Raw genomic sequence first — 12,239 nt, 5'->3', positions numbered from 1 at the left:
GGTTCAACGAACTCTCAAGGCAGTCCTCCCACACCCTAGCCGCACTTCTCGAGTCGGGAAGGTCTCCGCATTCTCGAACACCCATGAGAACAGTATTTCATGGTCAACGATTAGTCGTTGGCCCTAAATCAATGCCTTCGCTGCACGGCAGTGCGGTAATGACCAGGGATGAAGAACGTCTTCCACAATGTTAGAGCTTGAACGCCCTGCCAGTGACCAGGGTCGGTGTCTGTATGAGGTTCCAGACTCTCCGCGGATTTCGAGGATCTGGGATCCTATGTACGAGCCGGGAAGTTTAGGTCTAGATTCTAGAGGATGGGGAAATCACAAGAGTTCGCCCTGTGCCCCGCTTCCTGGGTCGACATAACGGCCTTTATTCATGATGATTCCTGAATCGATCCATCATTCATCACGGTGATGAGTGAAGGATCGCGAGATTCTCCTAATACAGTCTGAGAAAGTACACAGAATGAGAGATACAGCATGTTCCTATATCTGGTCCTATTTGATGGTCTACGCCGCGGCGTAGACTCGGACGCCCGGCGATCGTCAGATAATTTCGCCGCTTTCACGGGTGGATCCGGGCTCTTCTGATATGATTTCTTGGCAGGAAAATGCAGGGTTCGCTCATGCGACACCGTGTGGCCTTGAAACCGGATCTTTCAATTTTTTCCCGGAAAAAAGCCGTCCACCTGGAAGTAGCTCAAAATCCATCTTCGCGATCACGAAGAATCCGCGAATCTCTACTTCGAAGCTGTCCCCCTTTCCCGCGAACATCCTCCCGCAGGTGCACGAGGCTCCTCGACCTCCGGGAGCTCTACCGCTGATTGAGCGCACTTTTCTGTTGACTGACCCGGAAGGCAGCACGATCAATCGTCGAGAAATAAGAATCGGTGCAGATCCATACTCCGCGTCCTTCTCGCGCTTTGCTGATGCCACCGCCTTGTAGCGACAGCGACCGTTGGGAACACATGTCGGTTGAGGTTGGCGGACTGCAAGTGCGAAGTCGACGAGGGCGGCCGCGCGTCACGCGTACCGTACGTGACTGAGCTCCATAGAGGCTCACAATCGCCCCGACCCGTGCTGGCTCCACATACTCGCTCTGAAAGGAACGAATGTGAGAGACGAACGAGACTGAAAGGAAAGAATGTGGTGTCGAGGGACATTCGCTGGCTGCGAAACCGGCCACGAGACCGACGGTTCGGTGCGACCTGAATTGGCGATTTCTTTTATCGGAGTCGATGATGAAGAATCTCATGTTCATTGGGATCTCCCTCGATAGTACACGCAACGATGCGCCGGATTGCTGGCCGCGCGAAACTCATGGTCAGCATGGCCTGCTCGAGCAGCCGCCGCAGCGATCGATCCTTGGCGCCCAGTCGCTTTTCGTAAATCCCGCCTCTCGATAGTTCTATACATCGCCGCAGAGGGCGCCACTTGGGAGATTTTTGAGAAGACATCCAATACATGAGGAAATCCGAAGAGAGCTCGTTGATCGATATTCCTCGAGACTCGGACATTCCAGCCGTCGCTATCATACAGCTGCACGAGGATGGGAGGCGGGCTTGCGTCTGCGGAAAGAACTCTGACCGTTAAAATCCTGATCTCGTTGACCTCACCGCGGCCGGACGACTCGGGCGCCGTCATTAATATCAACGCGCTGCCGTTGAAGCACTCCGCGTGTCTCCAGCAAGCACCGAGGATGGTGTGGCTGCTCTACGGCAACCGTCTTTAGCTTTACCGCTCGCGAGTTTCGGGAAACTTCCCGCCATCGAGGTCCGGAGTGCAGGACATCCCATCTTCGGCTGGGACACCTGTTGCTACGTGAGTGTGTCGTGATTCGCGAGTTGCCGCCGAACTCTCCTCCCGGGATTCCCCCCGCCCCGAGCTCCACTGTTTCCGAGTTTCATCGATGTAGCCGCGGAATCCCGAGAGCGCTCGGTTGGGGCGATCGCGCCGCCAACGTCATCGCGTCGGGCCTAGCGCTGCCCGGATTCTCATCATCGTGGTTTTACGTCACCGAGCTTCAGCTGAGTATGCCGTTTAGTTTCGAGCAATGAGAAAGCGCGTGTTTCTGTAAATTGAAGACGAGATCCGACTGGACAACGGCCATTCATGCTTTCGTCGATTTCCGACCGAAGGAGACCGAAACTACGAAAAAGAGCCTAGGCGACGTCGAGGCGTGGGGTGAATGGCACGATGGCTCCGCCTTTGCATATCCTCGACGCCAGTGAGTGTGTGAATGCGACGTCTTGTTTCTGGCTGCATGGCCGGCAAGCGACGGCGGCGGCGGCGGACTACCCGGCAGCCCGCGAAGTCGGCGGCCGGACGGACGGACGGACTGACCAGAAGAGAGCCAACACCATCTTACAACCGACACCACCGCCGCCACCACCCCGTCGCAGCAGCGAGTGCTTTCGACGTCGACCTCAGCACCGGCTGGTGCATTAGCCGACAGTCGAGCTACAGCAGAGCGGCAGGAGGAGGAACAACATCAGCGGCAGCGGTGGCGGCAGCAGCAACAGTACTACCACCTCCTTGATCTTCTTGGCCATCTTATTCTTCGCTTTTTCACCGAGTCATCACAGAGCGCGGCGTCTTCTTTTCTCTCCCTCTCTTAGCCTCCCATTGTCTGTCCGCCATTTCTCCGCCATCTCTTTACCAGATCAGCAGCAGCGAGTGTTGTCGATGATGACGAGGATGGCGGCGGCGACGACGGCAACAACAACGACGGCGAACGTTCGTCCATCGTCGTCCGGCAGTACTTCATCTTTGTCGTCAGTGTTGTCGTTGCCACTGCTCGTGGTGTTGGTTAGGAGGGCCTCTGTGACTTCGATGGTCAGGTAGCGTCTCCGTTGTGTCGACGTCGACGATCACCGGCACTACGTCTGCTCGTCCGTCCGCTCGTCCGTCTCTCAGTCTGACTCCGACGAAGTCGTCGTCATCCAACAGACCAAGCGACCGACCGATCGCCCGCCCCTTGAACCTCAGTCACTACAACGTCAGTTCTAAGACGGCTCAAGATGGACCAACAGCTAATTCTGCTTTACTTCAACTCATCGCTTTTCTGTCTCGATCTTTCGGTTCTGGACACTAGATGGCACGAGTCCCAATGCTGTTCCCACCAGCTCGTCAATACCTCGGAAGAGCTTTCGCACGCGATCTACTGTGGTTTATCCCGAAAATAATTATTAGGGAGTGTTTCCTCGGCTCCGAGTGGGTTGAGCTCCACTTTCATCAAGCCGGAGATGTGACAACGAACCGTTCTCCTGCAGCCAGAAGTGATCGGATTTTGGGGCCGGCCGGCGCGAGATTTATCTACCGAGTTCGAATTCCCTGACCCCCACTGGCAAGTATCTATCAGGGACCAGGATGCCCCTACAACTTCCTGTGCCCTCCAGAACCGGAACCGTGAGTGTGTTTTCCATGTAGTGTGTTTTACTGTTTAATTCGCTGGATGACTTCGTTTGCTCTATGAGTCCGAAGTTTCGTTCGTGAAGAGATCGAGGATCAGATTGGCTCAATGTTCTGTGACAGATTTAAAGGGGTTGTGGACTTCCGCTTCGTAGACGAGATCGGGGAAGAACTCGCTTGCCTCTCGAAGACTGTCCGAACGAGGAGATCATTCCATTCAAGATGAATGGAACAAGTCTCGTGTCGTCCCGGTCCCGGCTTCAGACATGTTCGTGAGGGGGATTCGATGAATGGTCGCGGAATCGACTTTGGGTGGATTTGAGAGACGTCGAAGCGTTGGACTCTTGCTAGGTGAGTGTCGGTCTGGTGAATGTCTCCATTGATGATCATGACTAGATCAACACTCATCTACTGAGGCCCAGTGTCAACCAGTTTTCGCTCGCTCGTCCGCTCGATCGTTAGTTCGTTCATGTTCCATTGTTGTTGCTCTCGGTGTAACGATCGCAACACAATCGAACACTCGTCTGAAGTCTGGGAAATTTCTCTCTCTTGATGTTGGTGCAACGCTAAATTTTCTCGCTCGACCGCCGCCTCGAGCAGGTCAGCGATACATATCTGTCATCTGTCACCTGCCGAGAATGCTGTCTGTCGTTCGACTGGCTGTAGTTCGACCGTTCGCTCGAATTCGTGGATTTCTCCGAGGACATGAAACTTCCTTGGAGGAAGATATTATCCCAGCGATTATCGGATACGGGTACTCGTCTCCCCGAGGGATACTCGTTCAATCTTCGGTATACATATCTGCACAGAGTGCAGACTTTCCTCTTTCTTCTCCCGTCTTCCGTTCTCGACTCGGACGGAATTGTGTTTTTGACGTGGTTCTACTTTTCTTGTGAAAATCCGTGCTTCTTCTTTCCAATCGTATCCCTTCTGTGTGCTAGTACTAGAGCTGATGATGATGATGCTGCTGTGGCCGCGGCGGCTGCCGATACCAGAATTGCTGGTGCTAGCTCGCCAGCGTCGCCGTTGATGCTAGGCAGTCAGTCAGTCGGACAGACAGACAGACCGACCACGGCGGCTTCCAGCTCGACGCTGCCTGCTTTTGTTGTTTCTATATTCCAAGCGCATGCGCGGTCACTACAACAACGGCGCTGTTCTTCTTCTCGTCGCTGGTCCGTCCGTCCGTTTCTTGCTTCGTTGGACGGAGGTTTGCTCGCTTGGCCGGACGGTTGGTCGCTCGCTCGCTGACGGTTGTCGGGAGGTACCGAGCATCACCGCAGCAGTCGGCTCCACGGCAACCTGTGAACGAAACCTCGAAGACCAATGGACGAATCCGACGACGGCGACATTCGCACGGTGTCATCGCATTCCAAATCGTCGCAGTGATCGTCGGCTCCACGAATCTTTTGAATGAGGTGTCGGATGAGTGTATATATGGTGCATTTCATGTTGAATCCAATGACTAGATACACACTCATCCGAGGCTACTCATCGAAAACGGTCATTTTCCCTCACGCGCTGGAGCAAATCATCGGCGTGAAAATGTGATGTAAATTGTGGATGTCCGATCGAGAACGTGCGGGGGCCTGTCGCCATTCCCGTCGAATCGAAGCCAGAGCTAACCACCGGCAAAGGGTTCCTCACCGTAAGGTCTCGCCGCGTCGAAATCGGACTATCCTCCAGTAGGTAAGTCTTCAATCCAATTAGCGAACGAGATCACAAAGTTCGCATCCATTTAATTCATTTACTCATCCGCATATCCAGTAAGTAATGTCGGACAGACGCACCATCGAAGCAATCGAGCGACGACCCGGTCATATCATCGGATACATCACGTCATCGACATCCATACCGAACAGTGTGCTACCGCAGACGACTCCGCGCTGTGTGCGAGCGTGCGTCTTTCCAGCAATCGATAATTTCAGGTCCGAACGTTCGCAGTGATTTACTCTCTTGAGTCGGAGTTCGTGAAAAAAAGGGTATGGATGTCGGTATTGACATGGGTATTTTTACGCTTTCGGAAGCACGGCAGAGGGCAGAGTCGATTTACGTGGTGGAAATTAATCAAATGTATCAGGGATTTTCTGATCGATAATAAACGTTCCGATCGTTGCTCAGGCATGTCTGTTTGTTTTGATTCCTTTCTCTCGAACCTATAGAGGCAGGAGTCCCTAGTTCAGAGTGTCGTTCGTACCGCGGTCGGCGCCTTTTACCGGACAGTCGTCAGTCATGAGCAGTCCCGCAGATTCGACAGCATGTTATGACTAGCGGTGATGACGGATATTATTTATTACTTCGAATTAGTCACTCAGCTCAAATCGTGCGCAGAGTCGAACCCTGAAGAGAGCTCATATTTCCTTCCGGTTCCCCCATCCCAACGAGACTCGAGCTACATCTCGAAATTCACATGAAATCCAGCCGAGATGCGCGCCGCGACGGGGCATCTATGAAAGATTGAAAATAATATAGGAATGGGCTTCGCGTCTGAGAGAAGGAATTGATGGTATCGAGTTCCTTGCCAGAATCCTCCACCCCCGGACGGGTAGCTCTGGAGCCGAGATCCCTCGAGCGATCCCTGCGAGGGGATCGCGGTCTCGGGGCAAGTCCAACTGAGCCATCGAAGGAAACGTATCTCCCTGCGTCAGAGGAAACTTCATGTCGGATCGGTGCTGTGGAATTTGAGCGAAACAAGCGAGAGGGCAAGCACCGAAAGACGAACAATGGACAATTCGTTGCCGTTGCTTCAACGAGTGAGAGAAAAAGAAAGATGCCGTGGCAAGCTTTCGCTCTGAACTGGTTTTTATGATGCTCGCCCTCTCGGTGGCCTTTACTTGGCCGGACACCGCGAAAGTTATACGGATCGTTGTTGTTCCTCGTCGAGCTCCGCTCCTAGTCCTCTCTGTGAGCTAGCTTCCAAGAGCAGCAGCAGCAACAACAACAGCGAGCGACGTCGGGCTGAGTGACTGAGACAAAATGGCAGAGTGGTCGAAGCGACTGCGAGCAAGCGGACTGGCGCTCGTGAGCGCGAAACTCACCTCGCTCCGCACTTTATTCGAACGAAGAAAAAGTGGAATGTTCCCAGAACTTCGCTAGCGACTACACAGATACACGAAGACGAACGGGCAACTTGGCCGCTTGACTCTATTTCAGCTTGACCAACAAGCAATATTTTTATAGGGGCTTTTGCTCGCCAACAGAAGTCTTCAAAAAAGAAGAAGCCGAAAGCCAGTCGGTCCCGCCTTCGACTCCACGACTGTGGCTACGACTTGGTCGCTTCCTGCCTACTACGTTGGTCGTTTACTCCGTTCTCCTCTTCTGCCAGCCATTCAATGTCTCATTACAACGCTGGAAATGCCGAAAATACCTGACGAGAAGGCTTTCGAGCGCCTTCATTGGGAGACTATGTCGAAACATTCGGACGATGAGGCAATGGGAGGAGCAGGGCTCGCCACGCTTCTAAAAACCTATGCCAACAGAATGCAAGGCATTCGACACCCAGAGCAGGCTGGTCCTATAAAAACCGATCGCCTCGATGAGAGCGCGGATTCCCGACCGGTTCTCGGAGCAGTAGCTCCTCGCCGCTTCAGTACGCGAGCAGATGTTGAAATCGGTGCCGATAGTGCATCATTCTTCTCGAGTCCTTTATCTAGGATTAGGAGTGTCGGCCCCTACCGGCGCGCGGCTATGACGGTCCGCGAATAGCGAAAAAAAATCCGCGTTTGATTGCGATACATCGCCGGTCTGTAAGCGCTTCTGTACACTTCTCGCTGCCTTGCTGTTACAGCCATATGTCTCCTCGGTCGGAATGGATGCTCGTGAACGCTCCCGAACTGACTCGAAGATTAATTATTGAGCAGACTATCCACTGCCTACGCAACCGCTGTCGGAGCTGAGGATTTCGAAAAAACGTCGCTTGAAGCAATACAAACAAGCGAGGCGGAATCAGCGGCCGTCGCGGCGGGACGGAAAATCATCTCAAAGAACAGGCGAGCAATTCCCCGAATTCCTCGATGATTCAACCGTGAGCGTGAAGTTCACTCGGAGCTCTTGGCGAACACGCGAGTCCGATTAGTTCATTCGGTCGGAGGAGCGCGGGCTTTTCCCGCCGACGCTCGAGGGAGATACTCTCATCGACAGGCCGACGATCTGCCGTGAGCTTCTCGACTATCTCTCGCATCAACTTCATAGTCAGCTCAAGAGAAGAGCTTCTGGGGAGACGATTGATGGCATTGCGCCACACTGACGCGTGTCACTCGCGACGGAATCGAGCTCAGCACTATTCACACCGCGCCGTAAAACCCGATCTACAGAGCACTCTGCAAGCGCCTCGAGCAGAAGTCTATAAATCCCCTTGTTTTCTTTCTCTTGACGAAGAATGAGGGGAAGGAAATACGTTGAGCGCCGGGTCGGTGAGCGAGAATATGGACTCCTCCGTCGATTATCATCATCATACCTATTGACCCGGCGATCTCACCGATGGCGAGCGGCTGGGGCACTTCCGGTACCCGCCTGGATGGGTATATATCCATCGGGCAACTAGAAGTTGGTTTAAGTCTCCTGCTCTTGGAGGATGCCAACAGACCGAGAGTTCGGCCACAAGCGCTGAGGGCTACCTGTTTTTTTAGTATGAGCTTGATGAATGGACCAAATAAATAAATGCCCTCATCGCGTTCCTAGAGCAGATCAGTGATATGCGCCCCTCATCGAGTTCCTCAAGTTTATTCGAGTCTCTTTGTTTCGTAGAAGCCTTTCTGACTTGTACTTTATGTATAATGGGTCATGTTATGCTAGTGGCTTCCTGGATCCAGAATGGATGTCGTCCAACGATTTCAAGATACATCGTCGGAGATCGATTGCGGCGTAGGGGGTAGAACATTCACTTCAATCACCCTCCGCGGAATTCTTAGCTTATTCCGAGTCGTAGGCGTGCTTCCCCTCATTGCCCGTCGTCTCCTAGTGTGTTCACGAAAACCGCATGAGAGATCGGACCTAAAAAGACTCAAGTTCTACTTAGCTATACATACAAGCGACTCTATCTAAGTAGTAGACAAAGTTGATAGTCCTTTTGACCGTTTCGGACAATTCTCCGAGCTGATCTTTCAAACAAACTAATGACAGCGTCGTCAAGGCATCTCTAACTGCAGTTGGACAGAGAGTCCGCAATCCCGATCAGATCTCGGCGGCTTTCCAAGCGTAATGCTCCCTGCAAACACGAATAATTTTGTGGGGCCTAAGATTTTCATCGACTCGCAAAAATGGAAAAGTACCCGACCTGCTCACCCTGAGCTCTTTGGGTTTGCCCGAGAACCAGATCCGGTAAAGGCTGGCTAAAATGACCAGAGCCAAAACAGCAGCCACGGCCGAGAGTATGGCGATACGACTGATGACAGAAATTCCCTGGAACCTCTTCAGAGGGACGGAAACATTAATGACCACAAGATCCGCAAGGGAATGAGTTGCGTCTCGCTGACTGTGATAACGTGAGGAGCTGTTCATACCATGATAAAGGCGAGAGAGGGGAATCAACCTACTTCGAGAACGTAATGAGATCCGTTTGCCGCTTTGTCGCCTACGGTATTGAACCAATCGTTCAAAACCTCGATCAAGGTCCTGCATGAAGGTGCCACGCCCCACTGTGAAGTCGCTTCGTCACAGTAAACTCGCGAGTCTCCCTGTTGAATTAATCCGCTTCGTAGAAGTCGACACACCAACGAACTTACTCGAGTGTCAGGTCTGGAGGGCGAATCCGCCACCGTACCTTGACGAATTTCCCACGCATACACGAGTAGTCAACAGAAGAATTTGATTGTGCCCAAGAGAAGGCATCCTTGACCGACGGTTGCCTGCCACACTTGAATTTGTGACACTCGACATTCCCTGGAAGCGTCGTCTCCGACTATTAATTACTTTCTCTGCTTCTGTGTCTCGATGGGGGGATCTCACAAGGGGAACACCATGTGTTAAGAATTTTTCTCTAGAATCACCTCGTATTTCACCGCTCGGCTCGCAGATTGGAGGCTCATTGGCTTCCGGATAGTACCCTTCGGAACAACCGACGTTCCGGAGGCTCCGTCCAGTTTTGAGTTTACCTGAAAAATTTAATCCTCCGAGAAAAATTATTGAGGGAATTTCTGCTCGTTCTATAAGTCCTCGGGAGTTTCGCCAGAAAAACGGAAAGAGATATGCCCCGCCTCAATCAGTTGCTGCGTTGAACTTTATTTTATCTAGCGACTGTCCCCCTAGAAGCTCTCCCGAGTCCGCAACGAAGTCAGAAGTTATCATGCTCCGAGTGGACTTAGGTTTCACGAGCATGCGAAAAACAGACAGATTGTTACGTGGACTTACCAATGACTTGCCAGTCATGGAATGCTCTAGGAAGATGAGGTCTCCCGCAGGTCACAACATTGTAGGCACAAATCACGTGATTTGGTGATTGGCATTCCGATCTACCGAAACCGCTTCTCGAGCTCAAAACGTAGCAGGCCCCACTGCTGGAGTCGTTCGATGCTTCAGTCCGATTCCCCAGTTTCGCCTTGGAAATTATCCGGAATTTAGACTTGTTTCGCGATTCTATCTCGGACATGAAGACGGGAAAAGAGACAAATCTCACAGACGTTCGACAAGTTTTCTACGCTCTACGTCTCGACCGCAAGGAACTCTCAGATGCTCCAAGTCGTTCCTCGCTTCTGATCGACGTTGAGTGATCAGCGAACAACACATGGCAAAATTCACCGCTTCTGTGAGGTTGAGGTCAAGCCAGAAAGGCGATCCGAGGAAAATCGTTTCACCGCGCCACTTGAGGTAATCCAGGGCTCGCTGATCCGTGTAAGCTCCTCCGATGAGATAACCGCCGGCGTTGTAGCAGATCGATCGGGCATCACTGATCGAAACAGATTCGATGTAGTGGAATTCGAAACATGTGCCCTGGATAAGATAATGAATTCTCTTGGAATCGCAAACTCGAGAAAATTAAACCATTCAAAAACCACCTATAGACACCAATAGTGGCGATGGAGAACGGCAGTGCCGTTCGCAGCTGGATGGAAGTCTTTCAAGAATAGAGTCAGTCTCCGAGTTCGGTAGTCCTACATTAAATGCATCCTTGATCGTATCTTTGTTTCCTTGAGGACACGCATCTTCATGGGACAATCCCGACGAAGCATAAGCCTTCACCGTGCACAAAGGTACGAATCCATGCTTCGGGTCGACGTCCACTCGGATATAACTGGAAATCGAGCCTTGTCAGATTTCAAAGTCAATCCATCTCGGAAAGGGTGGCCCCTGAGCTTGCCGAAGTCGATATGAAGCCCTCGAATGGGCGGTTCTGAGCCGTGCTACCGATCATGATCTACCTCCCAAATGTCGGTTGAGATCTGCACTTGACGAAGTAAATTTCGTTTGCTTGTATCTCTCTTTCGATCACAGAGCACATGCTCATGTGAGGATCCTCGCTGCTCCTCGCTGTTTTCTCTCCTATTTGTATTGACACCGCGTTCGCAGGGACCTTGCTGCCGAAAACCAATCTGAGGATCTGAAACGGAATAGCGATGATGAACGTTCATTGACGTTCGGGAGTCTCGGTAATGAAGTTCGCGGCGTACAAGAACTAACCGTGATCGTAGAATATTCGAGGAGGTCGATCGACCAGTGGTTCGCGGCTCCCGTACAGGTGGTGTCGTTTCCGTCGACCGCCAATTCTGACTTGAAGTCGATTCCGAATGGTTCGGTCTGCTTAAGGGGCTTCCCCAATGCGACGTCCCGCACGCAAAGTGGTGCTCCTAAGTCCCACTTTCCGCTGACGCAGGTCAGATTCTCCGGTCCCAATAGATCATAGCCAGGGGAACAAGCAAACCTTCCGGGATAGAATAGTCATCTCTCTTGGAAGACGCGGATAATCGCAGATCACGAATCTCTTTGCTCAAGAATTCCCTGTCGCTATGGCGCACAAGATGCTCCGGTCAGCTGGCAACGGTAGAGAGTAGTCTGACTTGGATGGAATCTCTCCCGATCGAAAGAATCGAAGAACACTCACTTGGCCACTGATCCATTTGGGAAGTTCTCGGCGAACCCCGACAAGAAGCCGTGCTTTGGGCTGCCTGGGAAGTGGCATGAGGAATCATTGGCATCCGCCTTTGAGTATTCAAAAATTTCACAGAGGGTTAGAAGGAACAGCAGTTTCCTCATGGTGGGGCGCGTTAGGAGTCGGCCTCGGTTCCTTCGGCTGAAAATATCGCCGCTCAGGAACGCACGGAGTAAATATCTACTTCTTCATGTGGCTATTCGAGCAGACGTCGCTCGTCGAGACGTGCAAGCATCCCGGGAAGACAAGATGTTAGGCCCTGATTACTCCCCTTACTGATCCCTGATCACTCCGCATACTGATCCCTGATTACTCATATCTGGAAGATGTGCAATCAGCTCACCTCCAACTTGGAACCCTTTGTTACTCATATGTGATACATATCCGAGGATATTTTGCAAATACATACAGGATGGGACCTCTCGCCTCGGCGAGCCCGTACCCGCGGGGTGCCAAGGACACGATATTCTGACCGACGACTGACTTCGCCAGGATGTGATTTCCTCCGTGCGGCTCCGGAGAATCCCTCTCAAACTCGCGTCCTGGAATTCTTGTAAGATCTCGTATTTTCTCTATACGGGTATCGCTACGCGGGGGATTGCCGATCCCGATGGTCAGTGGTCTGACCACCGAGACCCAGTGAAGGTAGAGCACTTATAGGCGCCACAACGAGCCTCGAAAGAAGCACGCATGCGCACGACGGCGAGCAGGCGGTGTTGTGTCCTGTCGGAGTATCTGGAGACTC

The 12,239-nt window shown here is 52.3% G+C and overlaps 1 protein-coding gene across 1 annotated transcript; it reads right to left on the bottom strand.

The window, feature by feature from the left end:
- Positions 1-8,128: 8,128 nt before the first annotated feature.
- Positions 8,129-11,640, bottom strand: LOC100904793 (uncharacterized). The gene is made up of 11 exons (XM_003740070.3): positions 11,447-11,640; positions 11,026-11,266; positions 10,767-10,945; positions 10,504-10,639; positions 10,147-10,338; positions 9,760-9,946; positions 9,399-9,503; positions 9,173-9,291; positions 8,946-9,086; positions 8,695-8,820; positions 8,129-8,617 (listed from the first exon to the last, which is right to left on the bottom strand). Exons 1-11 carry the CDS (start codon positions 11,596-11,598, stop codon positions 8,549-8,551), a joined length of 1,647 nt encoding a protein of 548 aa, XP_003740118.1. The 5' UTR covers positions 11,599-11,640; the 3' UTR covers positions 8,129-8,548.
- Between the last annotated feature and the right edge of the window lie 599 nt (positions 11,641-12,239).

Source organism: Galendromus occidentalis, unplaced genomic scaffold (assembly GCF_000255335.2).
Source record: "Galendromus occidentalis unplaced genomic scaffold, Mocc_1.1 scf7180000076729, whole genome shotgun sequence".
Classification (NCBI taxonomy): domain Eukaryota; kingdom Metazoa; phylum Arthropoda; class Arachnida; order Mesostigmata; family Phytoseiidae; genus Galendromus; species Galendromus occidentalis.
The sequence above is the reverse complement of the archived record's forward strand: the minus strand, read 5'-3'. Positions and strand labels throughout refer to the sequence as shown.

Bases quoted from the DNA above. Each gene is read 5' to 3' on its own strand.
- LOC100904793 (XM_003740070.3), bottom strand. From the start codon at position 11,598: ATGAGGAAACTGCTGTTCCTTCTAACCCTCTGTGAAATTTTTGAATAC. The intron at 9,504-9,759 runs GTAAGTCCACGT...TAAATTTTTCAG, and splicing joins CCATGACTGGCAAGTCATTG to GTAAACTCAAAACTGGACGG. The intron at 8,618-8,694 runs GTGAGCAGGTCG...TCGTGTTTGCAG, and splicing joins GCAAACCCAAAGAGCTCAGG to GGAGCATTACGCTTGGAAAG.